This window comes from Chelonia mydas, chromosome 3 (assembly GCF_015237465.2).
Source record: "Chelonia mydas isolate rCheMyd1 chromosome 3, rCheMyd1.pri.v2, whole genome shotgun sequence".
Lineage (NCBI taxonomy): Eukaryota > Metazoa > Chordata > Testudines > Cheloniidae > Chelonia > Chelonia mydas.
In genome coordinates, this window is record NC_057851.1 from 8,701,150 (window position 1) to 8,724,846 (window position 23,697).

General features: G+C 40.8%; 1 protein-coding gene across 1 annotated transcript in view; it reads right to left on the bottom strand.

Annotated features, from left to right (window-relative positions):
- Positions 1–249: 249 nt before the first annotated feature.
- LOC114021560 (XK-related protein 6) overlaps positions 250–23,697 on the bottom strand; it is a 92,281-nt gene continuing 68,833 nt past the window's right edge. Inside the window, exons 2-3 of the mRNA XM_037893856.2 lie at positions 8,242–8,356; positions 250–4,264 (exon numbers count right to left, since the gene is read on the bottom strand). Of these exons, the coding sequence (XP_037749784.1) occupies positions 8,320–8,356 (37 nt within the window). The 3' untranslated portion in view covers positions 250–4,264; positions 8,242–8,319. The remainder of the gene's footprint in view (positions 4,265–8,241; positions 8,357–23,697) is intronic.

A 23,697-nucleotide genomic window follows, 5' to 3' on the forward strand; every position in this document is an offset into this window, starting at 1 on the left:
CTAATGAACCTCTGCGGTTAAAGCTGAGCATCACTTCTGCGGGGTAACAGGTAAAATTGCTTCATGGGAAGTCGTTTCAGAAACGAACACGGCTCTCCACAGAAGCTGGGAAGGATTTGATTTTTTATCTGCAAATGTCCATAAACATTGATTTCACCACAGACACGCAAACCAATGAAAACAATATTTCCATCGACGATCATCAAAATGTAGCCACAGGCAAAGTAAGAAAAATGCTGAGTGAGAAGGTTTAGAGTTTGATTTAAGGACATTTACTTGTCAAAATATACAAATTGTTTTTTGGTATAAAGCTTTAACTTTTCGAGTCTCAATGTCTACTGGCATTAAATAATTAGTGTGTGACCACCTCACTGTCTGCCAGAACCCCCAGAATTTCCCACACGTGCGCAACATTTACATTAAAAATCCTTACAACTCATAATTTTGCATAATTGAACTTTTACAATGGATAAAAATAGAAAAAAGTTCAAAAAGTCATCAATATTATCCACTGAAATTATAAAACACTGGAATTAAATTCTGCCAAGCCTGTTTATAAAGAAGAGAAAGTTTGCTACAGAGAAAGAAAAAAAATGACAAGCATAATTCGGCGGCTCTTGGATTAATCCTGGTATGAGAGCTTGGATAATTACAGCCAAAAGGAATGAAGACAACATACAAATGTAGGTTAACACATAAAGGGATTCAGTTTGCAAGATTTAATATATCAGCAGCTCAAAAGCAGATTTGTAAATGTAATTATGGAAAGATTATAAAAGCATGTAATACCCAAAGGGCCAAAAAACTTTACTTAAAAATAAGGACAACTGTAAAAAAATAAGCCAAACATTTAAAATAAACTAGCCCAGCCCATGTATGGGAATTTTTGTTTTAAGAATGTCAGGCAGGCAGGTTATTTATTGGGAGTACATACACCGTGTCCTATGCAGTATCTACAGTAATCTTCAAGAAATACCATTTCCAAGGTCATTTCCATTCCACCAGTCTTGCAATCTTCACAGTCCTGTAATTCACTTCAGAATGCCTCAGTTCTTTCAAGATGATACCTCTAGATGAGCAAAATGACACAGAAAGACCTGGCCAATCACATGCTAAAATGGATGAGGATGTTTCTTAAAGTGCCTCTCCTTCATGGGAGAGGACACGTACCATATGCAGGGAATTGTCCTGAGTGGCTGATTTGCTGATTACATTTATTCCCTTTGATCAAGTGCAGAAGCATTTTATTTAAGGAACACTGTTCTGAAAATGAAGATGAACAATATACTACACTAAAGAACATATTAGGATTGAGTCTTCCACGCTAGTCAAAAATGCCTGAAATTCACCAGTCCTTCTAAAATAACAGGTATTGATGTGCTGATTTATGGCAACATAGTAAGTCCCCCTGGTAAGGACCACATCAAATCTTTTGATAATGTAAACAGTTTAATAGATACACTATCTACTGTACTCAACCTTAATTATCGTACTGTCTGCCACCCTTTAAAAAAATATTGCAATATTCTCAATATGGGAATTGCGTGTTTGTTTCCTGTAGGAAAGGAGGATTGCCTTGTGCTTAAGGCACTGAACTGGGACTTAGGAGACCTGAATTCTAGTCTTGGATCTGCCACAGACTTCTTGTGTGCTCTTGGACAAGTCACTTAGTCTCTCTGTGCCTCAATTCCCCATCTCTAAAATGGGGATAATAGTACTTCTTTACCATACAGGGCTATGTGAGGATAAGTTCATTAATGCTTGTGATGTGCTCAGATATTACAGCGATAGGGATCATAAGTATCCCTTAACAGACAAGAGTTCTACAAGGTATTGAGCACACTGGCTCCAATCCAGCTAAGTACGTGCTCAATTTAAATCTCTGAGTAGAACTCAGATGCTTAAAACTGAGCATGTGGTCAAGCTGAACTGTGGTCAGAGCGCGTAGCTCCTTACCAGACTGAGCCCGTAGTATGTGCAGCTCTGAGCTCGTTGTCAGCACTTAACATCCATCAAAAGCACGTCAAAGGATCACAGACAAATACTTTAAGGCCCAAAATGTAGGTTTATTAACAAAAAATGGTTTTACAAACTCAATCGGACTAGAAAAGCCATTATGCATTTGAAAAGGCTCAGGACTGACAATTTAAACATTCTGCTGCTGCACGGGAAACTCAAACATCACTTTTTTCTTTCCTTGATCCTGCCTATTGCTGGACTCACTAGCGGATAGCGCAAACACTTATGCACGTGAGTGACTAGGCGCATGCATGGTCCCACTCAACAGCTCAGTGGGCTACACATGCATAGAAAGTAACGCACACAAGTGTTTGCAGGATTGGAGCTTAATGACGTATAGCTTGGCTGAATCCACGCTAAGGGCATGAACGCCGTAACAGCCTACATGTCTCTGAAAGCCATAAACACTAACGAAGAAGAGGCATTATTTATATTGATACAAGAAGAAATGGGATGAATCATGGAACTGAAAATTGTGTCTGAACATCACGTAAAACTCTGAACAGGGAGCTAGATGACAGACTAGTCTCCTGAGGAAGTTGTAAGAGCCCAATCACTGGAGACCTGTGAAACCGGATGACACAAAGACCTCAAACAGATACACTGGCAGAAAGGGATACGAGGTCATTTCTATCTTTAGGCCGATGAAGCTTCTGCTGAGATTTCTGAACTTAGATACCCACCCCAAACCTACCAGGGTGCAACTTCTGCTTTTAATTGAGCTGTCCTTTTTGTAAGGCTCAGCAATGAAAATCTGTCCCTTCAGAATCTCATAGTAGTTTACACCTCGGCTGGGCTATGTGGCAACAGACCGTATACATTTCTTATATACAGCTGAACAAAACTCACAAATATCAAAGTAGACTTTAATAGGCTTTTTAAAAGGAAAGTTGCTTAAAAAAAAAGTTCTATGGGGAGGGAGAGAGGCTACCAACAGAGGGAGAATCGCCCCCCACAATAAATGCACACAGGGCTAGTTTTCTGTGTTTTCTCCTCTTCTTTATTACACAGGTCTATCTATCCCGTGCAGTCAGAATGATGCTGTTCATGGCACATGACACTTGATCACAGGGCCGGAACCCTAAAATGAACCTTTATGAAGTTCATTTTCCCTCCTCGCTCACATAATTTCCATTTGCGATGAGGTAGGTATTCAGCATTACACCAGAAATTACTCTGCATGTGACAACTATCACACCAATTCTGGCCCTGTCCCAGCAAAGCTGTTAAGCATGTCATTAAGAGTATGTCTGCACTGCAATTACCAAGTGTGATTGCAGCATGCGCAGACACACCTGAGCGATATTCAAGTGCAGCTAGGAGAATTAAAGCGTGGTGTGGGCTTCTGCTAGCTGCCAGAGTAATTAGCCAGGCAGGCTTGTAAAGCCCACACTGAAGCTCATGCTACTGTGGGTTCCCTGATCTGGTACCTAAATTAAAGCTAGTTTGGGTCTGTTTACACAGACTACAATCACGCCCCAGGACTGCAGTGCAGACACACCCCCCGTGCTTTGCTGAATAGGGATGGTCTTAAACGTGAGGTTAAAGCGCAATATGCCTAAAAGCTTGTGGGCTGGAGGCATGAAATCCTACCCCACTGAAATCAATGGCAAAACTCCCATTGACTTCCACAGGGCTGGAATTCCACCCAAAGCTTCTAGTGGCTGACTTTACGGCTGCGAGTGAGTATAGAGCCCCTACACATCCTAACCTGGCCTGGGCTTGTAGGGATTGGAACATGAGCTTCTTTTTTCTTTAATTTCACACAAATCATACCGGAACTTTTGCTAAACCTGGAGCTCATACTAAACTGGTGCAGGGCACAGGTGACTCGGCTCTTCCTGTTTCTGAGATAGATAAACTATGAACCAGGCCATTTACTCTGTGTTTTTGGGATGGTATGTTAAAAAAAGAAAAAAAAGGTCCCGCCTGCTCTGCATGGCTGTTACATCGCATGGCACAACTGGTAAGACTCAAATTTGCCCCTGGGTCCTTGACCAAAAGCTCCCCGATCGGTCAACATGGTAGCTCATGGATGCCCCCCCACCCCAGAGGTGGCTGCATTTGTTGTGCATCTGTGCACAGTGCTGTGAGTATGTATATATAGTCTGAAAGCACATTGGGATTCTCTAGATTGAAAGTCACTTTTATAAATATGAAAACTTAAAAACATCTCCTAACATTAAATACAATGTATTGATCCAAGTTCTTGAACATGCCATCACCAAATAAAAACCTTTCAGACCTAAAAAAAAAGAAAAGAAAAGAATTAAATAAATAATAATGATACTTGACCAACATTAACGAATCAATGCACCATCAGTAAGTAAAAAATTAAACTTGTAAAATAAAGATCAACACAATGCTTCAAACCTACAGAAAAACAGAAACAACAAAATGTACCCTTATGTCACTGCTTCAGGACACAGACATTTACTACAGGACTTTACTGAAGTGGTTTAAAATATGTCCTCTCCAAAATGGAACTAGTGGACTCCTGGCTTTGAACAGATACTCCCTGGGTTTTGGCATTACATTTAGATTCATTTTTAAAATGAATTTCTACAGAAAGAAACTAAAATGACCATTGTACACGTGTCCGTTTGCTGCAGACATGACAGTTAGATATTTCAGCTAAGGGCTCAAGTGTTAGAGCCACTAATGGCCAGGTCCTCGGTCGGTATCAATCGGCGTAGATTTCGAGACTTTCCTTTGGGATTTGACTGTGACAACTCCAGTAGTAGAACCCTGGTCCTGCTTTGCGATCCACTAGCATGTGGTGCCCCTGCTCACAGGATTCTGAAAAGGTGTAGACTACTGACCCCCACAGCAGGATAAAGAGTCCAAGTGAAGTCATTTCCACTGCAGTTTTTCCACTGGGGCCAGGACTTTGTCCTAACTGAAGGAAGCCTAAGGAGTTATTTTGTAAGGCTGCTGGACTTGACTGCTAAATAAAACACCATCACTACAGAGGGAGCTCCTGGGGTTTTCGGATGATTGAAAACAGCATTTTGAAATCAGCTGTTGGTTCCAACTATGTATAATTTGTGGTTGCTTAACCAGGCATCAGCAAAATCATATGGTCCGCAGCAGTGTCCCTGAGTTCTTGTCACAACTCATGATGACTTTTTGTCGTCAGGATGTAGTGCTTTCCATTTGGAACCCGGGCCCTCAAAGGTCCAATCTGTTCGGGGATGTCTTTTAATTAAGGCTTTCATGGAGAGAACAGCTTTTGTTCAGCAAAAAGATAAAATCCACAGTGAGAGTCACAGGGCGTCGTCAGTGACTCTAGGATGTTGGCAGATGCTTTTGATTAAAATAAATATTGATATATATCCAACTGTATTTATAACATATGTCCAGGTATACCGGCCACACTGGCACCTGCATATGAAATTATCTGTGGCAACGGTCAGGGATGCGCTGGGATAGGCTTCCAAACATAGGCTTAATTATAAATTTTGAAGCAGGTGGCTACAAAGGGTTCTGAGACTTGTAGCTAACAGTGAATTGTACTTTTGCTATATGGATCATGGGAGAGATCTTCAAAAGCACAAAGAAGAGTTGGGAGGCCAGCTCCCATTGACTTTTCATGGGAACAGAGTGGCTAACTGCCCTCTGTACATTTGAAAATCTCCCCTCATACAAGGTCTTGTCAACACTAGTAAGTTGTATCACTTTAACTACACCTGTATAGTAAAGGCAGTACAACCCGTAGTGCGGACACAGTTATACTGGAATAAAGATGCTTTATACCAGGCCAGGTTTACACTTAAAAGTTAAGTCGACCCAGCTACGTTACTTGGGTGTAAAAAATCCACCCTCCTGAGTGAAGTAGTAGTAGAATTCTTCTGTCGACCTAGCTACCAACTCTTGGGCAGATGGATTACCTATGGCAATGGGAGAACTCCTCCTGTTGCTTTAATGAATGTGTACAGTGCTGCAGCTGTTACTCCTGGGGGAATTATGCGTCACTGGGCTTGCGCAGAATTCACGGCCCCCACAGATTCTTTTTGCTTCTCCGCAAAAAAATGACTTCTGACGGGGAAGCAAAGGGAAGCCACAAGAGCTGTCATGCGCCCCTCCCCGGCAGTCCAGACAGGTTGGTTTGGGCACCCAGAGCGGCCAGTAGAGACTTAAATCATCACTGGAAAGGTAGAGGGGGGCTGGGCAGTTGTGCGTGTGTGAGAGACACACTGTCCCTCTCACTCGCTACTGCGGCACGTTCAACGTGGTGGGGCAGGTGTTTTTGAGGTGTTTGGGGTGTTTTTCAGGAGTGAGGCGTGGGGCAGGCTCTGTCCCCTCAGGCAGAGCAGAATGTAGCAGCCTGCCTGCTTAGTGAATTGTTCCCATTGTTCTTAGTGAATTCCCCCAGGCGTATAAAACAGCTGTAAAAATTGTACAGCTTCTTTACATTGCCAGAATGGTGTAAAGGAGCCTTATTGTAAAGGACAGTGTGGCGTTATAAATGCTTATGGTGCTTTAGTGATTAGAACTGGTCTAAATTTTTGGACTGAAAAAATTTCCTATCAAAATATGCTCCATGAACTGTTTGCTACTGACCGTTCTGGAGATGGTCAGTAGCCAATATAAATTGTGAGTTTGAGTCCCCAGCCCTCACTTGCTCTTCGGTTGTGTATGATGTAACACTGAGCGTATGGCTGCATATATTTGTTGACTAATAACTAGAAGTAAAGGATCAATACTAGCTATGTTACTATTAGGACAGAGGGGGTTTGGGGATTTCCTCAAATCCCAAACCCATTCTCCAGCCACTGTATTACAGTTTAAATAATTTACCAAAATAATTGAAACCAGTGTGATTACATTGCGTTATTTGGACAAATAAAATATGCAGAATTTTGCAGAATTTGTAATACTGTACGCAGAATTTTAAATTTTTTGGCACAGAATTCCCCCAGGAGTAAGCAGCTGTGCTGCTGTAGCATGTTATGTGTAGACATAGCCCAGTGTAGCTATTGCCATATGAAACTGGGAATAACTATACTTGTGTAAGGCACCTTTACATGATATAACTGTGTCCATGCTAAGTGTTATACCAATGTAACTCTGTTGGTACAAGATCTCCGCCCCCAACCTATTGAGTTGCACGGTATGCTTTCGAGTGTAGACTCCTGGGCTTATTCTGGAAACATGGTCAGCATCGGCAAAGGCACAAAGAATTTAGTACATATAAAGACCACTACACTTCAAAACCATAAACTGGATTAAATACATATATATGGATGATAATCACCTCCTGTTCCAAGTGCTTAACTCCCATTAGCGATAATGGAAGTGAAATAAACACAGAGGTAAGACTAGAGTGTAGTGTTTCAGGCATGTGGAATTCCAGAGTGGGGAAAGTGTATGGTGCTATAATCCGTAGTATACAGTACTCTGATATGTACAATAAACTCCTTGTAAAATATATATTTTTATAAAACTTAGCATAATCATCATGAGAGAGGTCCTATTTTTACAGGAATTTTTATTCACTCTGAATTACGATCTATTCACTGCTATATATTACTGTCTTCCAGGATGGTAAGAACATTTAGTTTCGGAGGACAGCATTTCAAATGGTATGAAATAATGTAAGACTTATGCTCACTGATCTATTTAAAAGAATGCTTAGTTTAGTTGCAATTCAAGACAGACAGCAGCATTAGCTGTATGAGACTCTCACCCCAAAGTGATATTATTTCTTTTTAAAAGTTCGCATACAAATACTAAAGTTACCAAACACCCAAAGCAGCAAAGAAGATATTTTTGTGTGCGTGTTACAAACCAATCCGAAGAGCAATAATAGCCTTATTTACTTCATTACTGAGGTCCCAATTCAGACAAGCACATAAGCATGCCCTAAAGCTTGTGCCTAGGCACACTTTTGTGCTTAAGTGTTTTCCTGAATACAGGCCTAAATCTGTCGGTTATTTACATGACAAATTCAGTAAACTCTGTTTTAAACACACACTTCATCCAGTAATCTTAACCGAGTTGTTTTGTCTGGTAAAATGCTGCATTACCTCGCCTCCTGTTCCAACAGCGATTGCTATTGGGGAAGTCACAGAATGATGAGTTATGGGACAGTAGAATACTGTGTTCACGAAACCACAACCTATATGGTAATAAGGACCAGTTCTCTAATGGAGGAGGAACTGGAGTATGAAGACACAGAAATGAAAGAACAACAAAAAGCCCTATATCTTTTTTCATTACCATTCTGCGTGAAGTTGTTCAGGGCGATGATATCTCACAGCAACTTCTAGCAGGACATCGGATGATCTCAAAATAACCTCAATTCAGTCTTAATGCTTCATGTCTTTCACTTAAGCTAAAAATAAAGGTACATATGAATGATTATGAAATGATAAAACAAACATGAAACTGAAAATAATGCTTTCTGTATCTGGCAGCTGGACTAATGCACATTGTATAGGAAGAGTTGAAGACATTTTTATCCAGAAGGATGGACAAAAATGTCTGTACATTTACAGTACACACATATGAACAACGAATGTGTAATTTCATTGAACAAAATATAATATTACAATGGATATAACATAGGTTTTGGCTCAATATTTCCATTACATGTACTAACATCTGAGGACAGCAATGGAATTTGGCTTTAAGAAAAACAAAACAAAAACGTTTGACACTGATGTATCATTCTTTTAGGTTATGAGACATTTTACCAGTTATGTTGCACCAATCAAAATCATGTTGACTGCAAATAATAGCATCTAGTGGGAATCATCAGTGGGCTATTTAACATACTTAATTCATCTTTTGTGTGTGCGCTCAAAAGTATCACCTTAAAATATTCAAACAGACTGTCTCAAAGCAAAGTCATCTTTATGGTCATTCTCCTTGATTTCACGCAAAGATCCAGCTAATAATATACAATGTTTTCATGTCAGCATGAAGTCTGCATTTTAAATTTTCTGCATTGACACTACAAGAACTAATCCTATTATTTCCTTAACAGAGTCTGAATAGGCATCTCCCACATACTCCTTCCTATTGTAAATTTAACCCACGTTAATTCACTTACCCAGCTCTCAAGCTGCTTTTCCTACCAACTGGGATTTAATGGAACAAAATCCTTTCTTTTCAAGTTTGATATTTGAGAGACAAATCTTTCAAACATTTTATGAACGTTTGTAGACCTTTCCGTTTAAGAAAAACAAATATTCCAACAGGTTAGAAAACAATTCCAGCACCAACTTTAGTGCAGGGAATACAAACGCTATACAACACCTCCCCAGTTTACACCACTGTCAGATGGCCGACATTCTGGCCAACTATGTAAAAATAAGAATCAGAGTTGCAAATGAAATTGCTGAAGAGATTTACAGGATGATTACAAGAATGACTTTTTGACAGAGCAACTGCATAATGCTTGACCAAAACAAATAGCAATTGCTTCTTAAGAGTTTCTTTTCCTCTTTGATAAATTGTAATATTCAGAGGTTACTAAAAGGAAAAAAACTGGGAAAAACAGAATTCTGCTGTTAATTGTGACTGACTTTGTTTGAAATCATTTTTGGTCACACAGTGTTCAGCAGTGCTCTCTTTTCTACAGGCTTAATAATTAGAACATGAACTATGGTGGAAACTCAATAATCTGCACACTTTAATTCTCTCTCTCACACACAGTGTCTTTCCCCACTTCTCAGCAAAAATAGGAGACTGGACTCTGATAGTACTGTTACGCAATACACTACGTATTGGACATTTACCAGTAAACTATAAAATAGTTGGACTAAATTACAATTATGAAAATAAATCAACACATTTCTTTTTGTGGTGCCTTATGTTTAAGGTGTGGGTGGGGTTTTTTTTTTTTTTTTTTTTTTACATATTGTGATTATTCACAAAAAGAAAAGGAGTACTTGTGGCACCTTAGAGACTAACCAATTTATTTGAGCATAAGCTTTCGTGAGCTACAGCTCACTTCATCGGATGCATACTGTGGAAACTGCAGAAGACATTATATACACAGAGACCATGAAACAATACCTCCTCCCACCCTTACTAATTCACAAAATTCAGTAACATTCAACAGGTCTCCCAGTCATTAGCGTGAAGTACAATTCTATTGTAACATACAGATCAACTCTGATGTAAAGTCACACAGCAGACTGTACTAAGAGTGGTGTGATGTGAGGTACATATTTGAAAAAAGGCCAGAAGTAGGCTTGCTCACACGGCTATATTGTACATTGATGTGCAATAATAATAGCCTTTCTTGAGGAAAGCCTCCCATGAATAGCATGCTCAAAGCTCTAAGTGTGTGCTCAAAGCTCACAGTGAAGAAGGAAAAGGAAAACAGTGATGACAGGGCAGATCCTCGGCTAGTATAAATTCTCAAAATCTCATTGACTTCAATGGAGCTATGACAGTTTACAGTAGCTGAGGCTCCAAGCCATTATATCTGAGAGACACGCTACAGACACAAACGTTTTCAAAAGGCACTTAGGGGCAGATGCTTTAAGATATTTAGCCGTGTAAAGATGCCTGCATCAAGCTGCAACTTTTGACACCTAAATACGTTTAAAAATCTGGCCCTTAAGCACCTAAAAGCTAGTCTACCCTAGCAGGGCTACAGCAGCACAGATGCTCTATGCCAATGGGAGGATGTGCATGAGGGTACAGACTGTCACACAGGCCCATACGCCTAACTTCAGTACCAGGCAGGGGTGAAAGTGGGTAAGAAGCCGGTACTGACCCGTACGCAGCCAGCCCTTTAACGTCACTGCCCCTTTCCCCGACCCCTGCCGGACCGCTGACGGAGTGGGGGGAAGGGGGCAGCAGCACTTTACTGTCATTGCTCCTTTTGCACACACCCCCCGGGCTGCCGACGGGAGGGGGGCAGAAGGGGCAGCTGCCCTGGGCCGGCGATTTAAAAGGGCCCGGGGCTCCAGGCTGTGGCGGCGGCAGGAGCCCCGGGCCCTTTTAAATCGACGCCGGAGCCCCGGGCAGCGTGGATGGGCTGTCTGGGGGAGGCTGACCCCCAGCCCTGCCCCTTCCGCCCAAGGTCGGCCCCTGTACTGGTAAGAATTTAATATTACTTTCAGTGCTGGTACCAGGCAAATTGGCTGAAGCTATAGTAAAGAACAGAATGATCAGACACATAGATGAACACGACATGTTGGGGTAAAAGTCAACAAGGCGTTTGTAAAGGGAAATCGTGCCTCACTAATCTATTATAATTCTTCAAGGGGATCAACAAATATTTGGACAAGGGTGATCCAATGGATTTAGTGCACTTGGACTTTATTAAAGTTTTTGACAAGGTCCCTCACCAAAGGCTCTTAAGCAAAGTAGGCAGTGATAAAAGGGAAGGTCCTCACCAGGGATCAAGCAACTGGTTAAAATAGAGGAAACAAAGGGTAGGAATACATGGTCAGATTTCACTGTGGAGAGAGGTAAATAGCGGGGTCTCCCAAGGATCTGTACTGGGATAAGTTCTGTTCAACATATTCATAAAAGATTTGGAAAAATGGGTAAAAAGTGAGTTGGCAAAGTCTGCAGATGATACAAAATTACTCAAGATAGTTAAGTCCGAAGCCGATTATGAAGAGTTACAAAGGAATTTCATAAAACTGGGTAAGTGGGCAACAAAATGGCAGATGAAATTCAATGTGGATAAATGCAAAGTAATGCACCTTGAAAAACATAATGCCAACTGTGGATATAAAATGATAAGTGGTAACAGCTAAGTTGGACCCTAAGAAAGAGATCTTAGGGTCACCGTGGATAGTTCTCCAAAATCATCTGCTCAACATGCAGCAGCAGTCAAAAAAGCGAACAGAACGTTAGTAACCACTAGTAAAGAGAGAGATAATAAGACTGAAAATGTCATAATGACATACTTTATATCCACGGTATGCCCACACCTTGAACACTGCGTGCAGCTCTGGTCTTCCCCATCTCAAAAAAGTTACATTAGAATTAGAAAAAGTACAGAGAAGAGCAACAAAAATAATTAGGGGTAGGGAACAGCTTCCACAGGAGGAGAGATTAAAAAGATTGGACTTGTTCAGCTTGGAAAAGAGATGGCTAAGGGGGGATATGATAGAGGTCTATAATATCATGACTGGTGTGGAGAAAGTGAATAAGGAAGTGCTATTTAACCCTTCACATAACACAAGAACCAGGCATCACCCAATGAAATGTATAGGCAGCAGGTTTAAAACAAACATGAGGAAATACTACTTCTCCCACAATGCAAAGTCAACCTGTGGAACCCATTGCCAGGGGATGCTGTGAAGGACAAAAGTATAACTGGATTCAAAAAAGAACTAGATAAATTCATGGAGAATAGGCTATCAGTGGTTATTAGCCAAGATTTTCAGGGCCGCAACCCATGCTCTGGGTGTTCCTAAACCTCTGCCAAAAGCTCGGACTGGATGGATGGCAGGATGGATCACCCAATAAATTGCCCTGTTCTGTTCATCCCCTCTGAAGTATCTGGTACCAGCCACTGTTGGAAGACAGAATACTGAGCTAGACAGACCATTGGTCTAACTCAGTATTGTCGTTTTTGAATTCTTATTTTCAATGGGACTTTCACTCCTAAATTCCTTTGGTGTTTTTGAAAATCTTCCTTTATAAGCAAATTTTCTCCATAGACTGAATGAGCATGCATTCTGGAGTATGTAATGTCAGCTATGATAACATCTCTGGGTTATTCTGACATTTTCTTGCAGACCATTCTTCTCTCTGATTACTTTCCCCTTACATATCTTTGGACAGTTTTACTATTTCAGATTTTTGTACCCACTGCATTTGCTTACAAAACAAAAAATTATCCAGTGACCACAAAATTTTTTCCTAGCTTTTCATTTGAAAACTACTACTTCCGTGTCTCGTTCACAGATCTATTATCATGCAGCTGCCCCACCCCTTTGCGTGTCTCCACTGTATTCCTTCCTACACCCATCTCCAGTTTATAAAAATTACAGCACTTAGGAGTACTAGAGAGTCTGCAGCTACGCAGCGGAGATGCAGCCCTGCTCTACATTATGCACCATTCCCGTCTAAACCCCAAACATTCTTTTAGCCACAGATCCTAAATCTATCTTGCACCACCCAGATAACCTATCATTAAGCCTACCACCTTATTCATTTATCAGATTTGATGCCATTTTTAGGTAGAGGCTCAAGACACAAGTACTGCTTTATGTCTTCTTCCTTTTGGCTCCAGCCGAGACTTTTCAGGCTCATCTTCAAATCTCAGATCTCTATTTCTGTAAGTCATTTTCATCCTTACCTGTTGTACATATGAAGCAGGATTTTCTCTGCTTTTATTTATTTACCTTCAGTCTTCACAAGCTGAATACATATATTTCTGTCTTTATTTCCACTTCCTTCCGGAAGCTATCTAGAATATAAATCACATAACTCCAAATCTTTAGCAATCAGTCTCATCTTCTTTCTCCTTGTCTACACAATATTCTAGGTCCTAAACCAACAGAAAATTTGTGGTTTTCTGTTAAGATTTTTTTCTGAATCTGAGAACTTGGACCTGTTAGACACTGGCCTCTTAGCTTGCTTTTTTGGCCACTGGGTTAGGGCCCATATTGAATCAATCTTGATTTCCTTAAGAACTATCCTTAAAAATCCTGGTTTTATCTTCCATTATTTCAGCATTGCCAACTCCAAGCATTCAAAAATCATTAATCAGGGCCCCCAACCTCCAAAAACCCATGAGACTGTCTTAAAAAATCAAGATAATTTTAAAAAATATGTACATTTGGGGTTCTTTTACTTTGACTTCTCCCGCTTTTGTGTTGATAAAGCTTCATGAACAAGAGATTGCTAACAGTAACACTGTAATGATTTCCCACAAATATGTTATATTGGATGACCAGCTGTCTACTGCAGAGTAAGAGTGCACTTTATATTGGGATTCTATCATGGAGATTGCTGGAGCAGAACTGGGATTAAGGAGAATGAAAACGTAACACTGGATTACAGACAATATCATCAAATAATAGGAGAGAAAAAAAGTGCTGTGTAGAATGAATGCGCTGGAAGGTCAGAGTCAAGTCAATGAAGAGAGGAGGAAATGGGCAACAGAGGCAAAAATATCTTGAACAAGCAGTCAAGAGGATCTGTCTGAATGATCGTAATCCACAGCGGAATAATATGGTGCAGTGCATTGAGAAGGGTATTCAAGACTTTGAAGGTCCTCACTGGACATCCATTTTTTGGCTTCTGCCAGTTAAGGACAAAAATGGAGACTAGTGCCAGGGTATCGTTATATGATTTAAGTGCTGGTGTTTGTGCTTTTGGGAATTAATGAACAGATCCCCACCAAGATGTAAACTACAACTTAGTAAAAAAATGAAGCCAGCAGAAGACAGGCTAGTGACATTAGAGGAAGTGGTCAAACAGATACAAAATGAATGCCTGGTCTTGACAATATTTCATTAGAGTTGTTATTTCATTAGAGCTTCAGAGAGTTGTCTTAAAAGTTTGGGAAACCCGTCACATTCTGTAAGACTGGAAAAAGGGGCTGCATCTTCCTTTAAAAAAAAAAAGAGCAATCATGCTGAAATTATAGGGGAATAATGCTGCTGTCAGTCCCAGGGAAGGTGTTCATGATCATACGACTGGACTGACTGAAATACTATCTCGACCCAAAAATGAGACACAACCAGCATGATCGCCATACTGGTCAATCTACAATCCACGCTATATATGCTCTGCAGAATGTTACTGGAAAACTACTTCAGCAACAAAAGGAAGCTAACTTTGTGTTTATTACTTGGCAGCCATTTTTGACTCAGTACATCAGTCACTACTATGGATACCACTACACCAGTATGAGATGCCTGAGGACTTAGTGTGCTCAGTAGAGGAATTGTGCTGTGGAGCATTTAGCTGGGTGAGGGTCAACAGTTGTATTACAGACTGGTTTTTTAAGTAGAACCAGAAGTACACCAGGGATGCATTCTCTCACCTATGTTTTTTAATGTTCTAATAGACTATCTGACGATAAAGCTGCTTGTGGTCAAAGTAAGAGGTGTGAAATTTAAAGATTCATCTTTAGAGGATCTCACGTATGCAGATGATAATGCCTTACTTGGAGAGACTACGGACCAACTATAGCTAATGCTGGAAGAGGTGCAAAAAACTGCAGAATCTATGGGACTTGAGATCAGTGGTGATAAAACAAAAACATCCCTCCTATAAAATGGAGAAGAACGACTGGCCAACGCTGCATGTAGACGGCAATGACACTAAATGGGTAAATAGTTTTATCTATCTGGGTAGACAGTTGACAGCAGGATGTTCAGATTGGTCTCGTGTCAATGGCACTTCAGTGTCTTCAAAGGCCTATCTTTGGATGGCGGGATGTCTGTATGAGAACTCAGATACGAGTGTTCCATGCAGGACTGATGACAACTATGTTATACGGAGCAGAAACATGGTTGTTAAAAATAGCCAAGGAGAGGAAACTAAACAGTTTTCCGTGTCAAAAGTTACAGTGTATTCTTAACATCTGTTGGTTTGATTTTGTCAAAAACGAAGTGATACTTTGATGATCCCAGCAAGTTTCAGTTTTGCACCAGTTGAGAACAAGACAACTGCAATGGTGGGGTCATGTCCAACGTGCAGAAGGTGGTACACTTTACAGAAGGTTTATAGAGCTGAGGTCAAAGGACGCAAAGCAAGAGGATGATCACTCTTGGAAGACACAATGCTGATGGATTTAAGAAGCCTTCTATATTGACTCTTGCTGAAGGAAGAAGACTTGCAAGGGACCATTCCAAGTGAACGTCCATTCTACATGCCACCATGGCTACATCATAGCCACATGAATTCTACTGCTGCCACTCTCAATTTGACTTCTGATTTCTGAGCCTTTAGTTCTCATATTTGCAAGCTTTTTTCCTCACAACCACAAGAGCAGAAACTTACTTTTTCCAATGGTGAAACCTACCTGATATTCTCATATACGCACCTCACTACAGGAGCTGCGGCTTTAAGAAAAACACCAATCATCGTAAGAACTGTGACAACAATCAAGGGCTGGAAACACTGTTTTCCCCTGAGGGTCAATGAATCATGAGAATAGCAGCCACTGATATCACTGGTCGTTAAACACCTAGGCACTTTTGAAAATCCCACTAGGCGCTTGTCTGCATCTTCAGCACCTTAATATATTTAAAAATTTGGCCCAATTGACTCTCTCTGGGCCTCATCCAAAGCCCATGGAAATCAATGAGGGGCCTTTCCATCAAACTGCATGGACTTTTGATCAAGTATTCTCTCCCACATTTCTCCACCCAAGACAATAGCATTCACTGGATGTTAGACTAGCTATGCTTTATTTGGCAAGATTCTGTCCCTCCGATAGGTTCTTACCTGGGAGGAACCAAAGAAGGGGGCCCAATGCTTCCAAGGGCACATTAGACAGACACATTCAGTAAAAGCAGTTTTGTGCCCTTAAACTTGAGCTTCATTGCATCAGGGCTGTGGTCTCTTTCTGAATAGAGAGGGAGAGGTGGTCTCTATAGCAGAAATGTGCACAGTGTAATTCTACTTCCTTGTACTCCTCTACTGGGCATGGCAAAACTGTCCACTTCGCGTCCGTTGATGGTGAGTTTGGGTGCCGCATCCCTAGAATCACCACTCTCTAATCTCTGAGCAAAGAACTGTTAAATCCAATTTCGTTTGTCTACACTGTTAGACATAAGGGTGCAGAAACCAAATGCATCTGTTATCCTCTTAGCTTTGTCTTAAAACCTACCCTGTTCTCTAGTACAGTCCTTTCTACATCCTCGCCTTGTTAAAGAATCTTCTGTTTCATCTGATCTCTTATTTTGCTCTTTTACTTTACACTCCTCACACAAGACATGTCCAATTAAAAATAAACCGTTGTGCCACGGCTACTAGGTTGCTAATGAAATGTTGAGTATAATCCACTGTTGTTTTTTGTACTCTAAGAGAATATTGCTGTATGTGAAATTTTAAGAGATAATGGATTCTGACATTAAATGAGGAAAATCTGTTCATTATTACTATTCAAACTCAGACTATAAGCCAGCTTTTGTAAATAGCAAATTTATTGAAGCATATACATATTTATTGAAGCATATACGTAATTAAAATAAAAATATATTTTGAATAACCTGAAAAACTTGCACCAAAACATGTCTCTGACAATCTGCTGCCTTTTTGAATAATGATGTGCTTACAACTGATACAATGCAACTCACTACAGCTCCATCAATTTTCAAGGAGCATAGTTTACCGTTTGTGTTTCCTTCACATTCTTGAAAATCAGGTTTTTAAAAAATTGCCAAATGTGATTTTTGGTAACTGTGAAATAACTTGATTTTCTATTTTATTTTTAGATATTAAAGTAGATCACCCAGACCGGTTCTTTTCCACTGTGGGATTGTTCCCTTAAAGCAGGAGTTCTAAACCTTTTCAGAGTCTGAACCACATCTTCACCAACAGTTGTGCTACAGATCACAGATGCCCTCCCTGCATTGATAATTGTGTGTTATGTCTGTGGCAATTGCAGAAATTACATATGTGGGAAATAACAGCCAAGTGTGTGATGTATTTTTAGCTGTTTTTAATGCATTTTTGAAAATAACCTTAATGTGACTAACCTGGGCAATCAAAATCTCAAACTAAACCTGGAAGCCAAAAAATGATCACCAAAAGCCAACAAACAAACAAAAGTTAAGTTGAAAAATTTTGGAAAACGGAAACTTTGGGGAAAAATGAAAATGCTTTTGGAAAAATGTCCATTTTAAAAATTAAATTAAGCTATTCTCTGAACATTTCAACCTACTGTTATAACCTACAGATAAATGAAACTCTTAATATAGATGACATGTATGTCCCTACTGGTATTATAATATACATATTTTAATATGATAAAAATGTGCCAAATAGCATCTCCACTCCTCTAAATCAAAATGTAGATGCTTGCAATATCCAGCACCCTTCCTAGCCAGACAAATTTTTTGATCAATCCATAATCATTTTGCAATAAAACTTAAAACCATGACATCTCATGAAAAATTCTGAAGCACATTTTGCATGAGTCAGTTGGACCCAATTCGTCACAAACGCCACTCAATATGGCTAGAATACATATTTTGACAAATGGATCAACACAGAAGGTACAGAAACACTCTCCACTCCTTGGTAAACACCAGAAGGAAAACATAAGATGAAATAGGGCATCCTTCTTTGGTTTGACTATTAGTGGCCAAAATAAGACAGAACCAGCAGTTGATCCTGCTTGAAAAGACCTATTATTTTATTAATAAAGCCAAACCCTATGAAAGGAGTTGAGTTTTTGACTCTGCAAAGCGCGTGAACTTTCTTTTAGAGAAGAGTGGGAAAGACACTTGCTCAGAACCAACTAATAAATAACAACGCAACAGGACTCTAAGGAAATAATGTTTATGGACAGCACATTTCTACCTGTCTGTAACCTTGATTCCACAATTCCAGCAAAACTTGACTTCAGTTACCAGTCCAGTGCGATGTCAGGTTACAAGATCAACTGGTAAAATCTGTAATACTTCCTCGGAGCATTACAAAATATGAGAACTAGAACTTTTAATTTGTCATCACAAAATGCATATGCCTAAACTAAATGGTGCACTCAGAAATGCTGAATAATCCCATACATTTACAGGATTTAAATACAATGGCCCACAGGTCCCTAATAAATTGCAGTGGACATTACAAAACATGTGGGACAATTATTACTTTCCCTTTGGGAAGAGGAGGGATTGGGCAGGAAATCAGGAACAAAGTTGGATATTTTTTAGCATCTTTCCAGCATCATAACAGCTCCCTACTAACTGAAAGGCCAACATGCTATTTTAATAAAAATAAATCATTTTTCAAAGGGTCTTCTATGCAGATACAGCGAAAACTTTCATTAAGATTTAATCAACCTACAAACAGAGGTGGTTTCAAATTTGTAGACGCTGCAAAAATACCACAACTCTTCCATATCAGATAAGTCATTGAAGTGGAAGAAGAAATCCTGAGATGGGTCAGTATTAAAAGATCGTCGAGCGGTTGCCACACAATGCCAAATACAATCTTACCCACAACATCTGGTGTCCCAAATGACAGACAGTACAACAGATTACAAGCACTTGGAATTAGGCTACCCATTCAACCAGAATTAAGCTACAATACAGCTACGTGAAGGTAGTGATTTTTCTGGTAGCACCCACAATGTGCAAATTGTTATATAAACAAGAGGAGGCACGGTCCCTACCCCAAAGGGTTTACAACCTAAAAAGACAGAAAAGAAGCACTACGTGCAGGGGAAAGTGCCATAACACACAAGTAAATACTGAAGGTGGTGACTGACCACATCCTACAAAAGCAATATTTGACTACAAAAGGGTTTGTTAAGTTATATATAAAAACGTAAGGGGAAAAAAACCCATTGTATTGTCAATGCCAGCTGTTCCTCCATCTTGCCATGAAAATGACTGAAAGTACCGTGCTCATTTACACTGGAGGATGATACCAAATCCATCCCCTTGCTAACCTTCATTTAAAAGGAGAAGTTACATATGATAATCTGAAGGATGAATTTACTAGCCTAAATCAGAATGTTAATCTCAGCAGATGCGTTACACGAAGCACCACATTGGATATGTTCTCACTGCACACATGACGCAGGAATACAAGAAGGCTAAACCATTCCAGGGAGAGGGAACAAAAACAAACAAACAAACAAACAAATCGACTTGACACTCTGATTTCCCCTTTTCCCCCTCCTCTCAACTCCTTCTACCTAGAACATCTATATCTCAAACTGTGGTGGTGAGAACTGAGGAGGGCCAGGATAAGAAATGTGTACGGTGTAAGGGCTTGTCTACACAAACCCTTCGTTTGTAGCAAGCTGGGGGGTAAACCTACCCTGCATTAAAATGTTGTGCACTAAGTGTGAGGGTGGACACTGCTTCCGTGCAATAAAAGTTCTCTAGCGCACTTTTTGATTTATCCTGCTTTGGAATGGGAGATTAAAGCACAGCAGCGAATTTTAAGTGCACAGCACCAGGGTCCACACCCACACTTAGTGCACAACATTTTAGTGCGGGGTAGGTTTGCCCCCCGCAGCTTGCTGAAAACCAAGTGTTTGTGCAGACAAGCCCTAAGTGTGATAGAGAGAGATATGTCACTGTGTTTTGGTGCAAGTCCAAAGCAAGGATATCTTTAGGTGAAGACTAGATTTCAGAACAAAGATCCTGTTTTTATGCAAATATCCTTACTAAGAACTCACAGGAAAGTACTCAGTTTTCCAAAGCGAGTCATGATTTTACATGTTTCAAATTTTAGGTGCCCAACTTGAGACACCTAAAAAGGGCCTGATTTTCAGAGGACAAGAAATGTCTCAGCTTGGGCACTCAAAAACAGAGGCATCCAAAATCACTGGAAAATTTAGGGCAATATGATAGGAAGCGAGGAGCAATGCACTAAGCAAAGTGTTTTAGAGTTTTTCAATGGGTGTGAACCTGTTCTGTTAGCACCCAACTCCTAATGGAAAACCGAATTCTTGGCTTAATCATGATCAACACATTGTATCCAAATAAAAAAAGTAGCCATTCACGCAAAATTTGCAAATGACCAATTTTTTAGATGTTAAGTGACTTTGGAGCAATGCTTAAAGCATATGTCTAAAGAGGTCCAGGAGAACCAAGTCACACTGCAAATAGGTAAATTAAAGTGACACACCTGCACTACCAGAAGATGAGCCTTCTCCTCTTCTTAGTACGTCAGCACTGTGGGAAGCATTATCACTAGCACCCTTTATTTCAGTCTCTACAATCACCACTTGAAACATTTTGTTGACACAACAGAACATGACTCAATTTCAAGCACCACTGGGGTTGGATAATTTCAAACATCTTTTAATATTTGTAGATAGTCCAGTCGGAAGTTAGCTGAAAAGATATACAGATTTTCACATGGCTTCCTTTCATATAAATCTCCTTACCATTCCCGAGTCAGACTGGAGGAAGGGGGGAAGCAAGAGGAAACACAAAGGGAGGGAAAAAGGATAAAGGTGAAGATTCAGACTTTGGGCTAAGTTGCTTTAAGCAATTATTTATGTCCAGTACCTCCATTACAAGGTCACACTTGTGCTTTTGGGAACAGTACTAGGCCAATTCCATCAATCTAGGTTGGTACTGTAGAAAAAACCTGAGTTTTTTATATCTTGTGTATACATTTCTTTCCATTTATATTAGGACCAATCAAGTTACAGATAAGTTCCTCTGTTGTGTGTGTCAGTGTCACAAAGAAAAGATTCTTGGCCCACAAGGTAACAGAAGGGTGCAGACTGATGGATCAAGACAGAAAAGTTACAAGCCCAGTTCTAATATTCATAAGTAAAACTTCAGAAAGGGTACTGATAAACATGGATTTATAAATGGAGGATGTTTGGAGAAATGTTCACCCTGATTAGGTAACCAGAACTTCTCTTACCCACTTCTGAGGTCAATGAACAGAACTTTGTATCACCTAATTACATTTACAAAAGGAGAAAATTAGCTGTTCTGTATTATTGTTAACATTATGATAGTACCTAGAGGCCCAATCAGCAGCAGGGCTCCATTGCATTACATGCTACTCAAACACACTGAAAGACATTGCAAAGACATTTACTCTTGTGACTTATAATTATTACTATGTTTAAAACCAATTTTTTTTTAATACAAAGCTCTTATATAAAGCTTTTCGTCAGTAAATCATAAAGCACTTTACAAAGGAGGTGAGTGTCATTATCCCTATTTTGCAGATGGGGAAACTGAGGCACAGGATGGTGAAGTGACTTGCCCTCTGGCAGCAGGTCAGTGGCTTGTTTTCAAAACATGCCCTCTGAAACTGCAATTAACATGGAAAGAAGAGAGCTAATGTGATAACTGCTGAGGGGCTTTAGGGCATTACTAGTCTCCGAACCTCTCACTCATACTTCCTTGGTGTTAGTGTAACACCAACAGACCTTGGTTGTCAGCAGACGGGATCAAAGCTGGGATCTATGGAGCTAAATGCATAAGCCTCTACTGTATGAGCTAAAAGCCACACGGTGCTTAACTAAGGCTGTAGCAGACTCAATCTCTAGGTCAGAGGTCCCCAAATTGTGGGGCACGCCCCCTTAGGGGGTGTGGAGAAATGTCCAGGGGGTGCAGCGGGGCCCGGGCCAGCTCCTATGGGGGTGGGGAGGGAACGCCATCCAGCCCCTCCCCATCCCCTGCTCTGCTCCATTTTGGCTCCTAGCCACATCCCCAGCTCCTGGCTCAGCATGGATGCGCTCCCGGCCCCATGCCAGTCCCCAGTTTGACTACTGATCAGTTCCTGGCCCAGGACTGAGGCTAGTGGCAAGGCAGGGAGTGGAGTGGCACTTGGCCATGGGCCCAGCTATCAGCCCCCACTGCAGCACCACTCCCGCCCCTGCCCCCAGCCTTGGCCTCAGATCCACCCCCAGCTGTGGCCCCAGCCTTGGCCCCTTTACCCCTGTCCACGTCCCGCCACCCCCCTGCTCCCAGCCCCAGAGCGGGGGATGCAGACAGGGGGGTATGACCCTCAGAAGTTTGGGGCTGCTGCTCTAGATGGTCTAAGTGCCAGCAGAGAGGGACAGAGTACCACACCCAGTAGGCATGTGTTACATTAGCAACATTTTCTACTCTAGTTCACTGAAACTCCAAAGCTCACCTTGCTGTCGACGTCAAGCCTTTACTGCAGCAGGGAGTCTACGCATACCGGGACAGTAATAATTGAACAGTAATTCGGCTATTTGTTTTCACTCAAGCTAAGCAGACCTGGAATAAGAAAATCTGTCTTTGGTATTTCTACGGAAATGCATGTGAACTGCCTGCATTAGATGCCCTGTTAAAACAGGGCTACTCTACCAACATATCTGTGCATTATATTATTAACTAATCACACCTGCTCCAATGGTTCTACTGAACTAAGATGAGCAGTAAAGGATGTGAAAGTTAATAGCGATACATGCCTCTTGCGGTATCCTTATTTTAAATTCTAGTGTGTCAGTGCATTATCTGAGAGTAAATGCTACTTAAATCTCCATGACATACCTAGTTTTCTATTATCCTTATAAGTCCAATGTATAGGCTGGGTTACTTATCCACTTCAGTGATTGACAGTGTTCCGGGAGTTGAAGACAAAGGATTTAAATCTGAAGGCAGAGAAAAACAATTGAACCCAGAGGAGGTGTCTGAAATCTGAGTTGCACTGGAGGGCTGGTGCTACTCATGAATAGCCCTGTGAATGGCACGCTTTGAACTAAAAGTGAACTCTCTCTTAATGTCTTAATTGTTTAATCTTTAAAAATTTCTCTAGCCTTTTATTAATTGTCAACAGATTTTACTGATAAAAATGTCTCTCCCTTATGCAGCTCCCCTGAGGAGTTCCCCCTCACCCCAAGCTGTCACCTGTCGCTGGGACCTTGCAGGGGGGTGGCCCCCTGTCGCTGGAACCCTGCCAGGGCCCGGTGGCTTACAGCTCCAGAGTCCCTGAGGCTGAAGCAGAGAATGTCACGGAGGTCTTCCATGACCTCTGTGATATAAATGTAGTCTTAATAATAATACCACTTAACCCTTACATAGCATTTTTCATCAATAGATCTCAAAGCACTTTAGA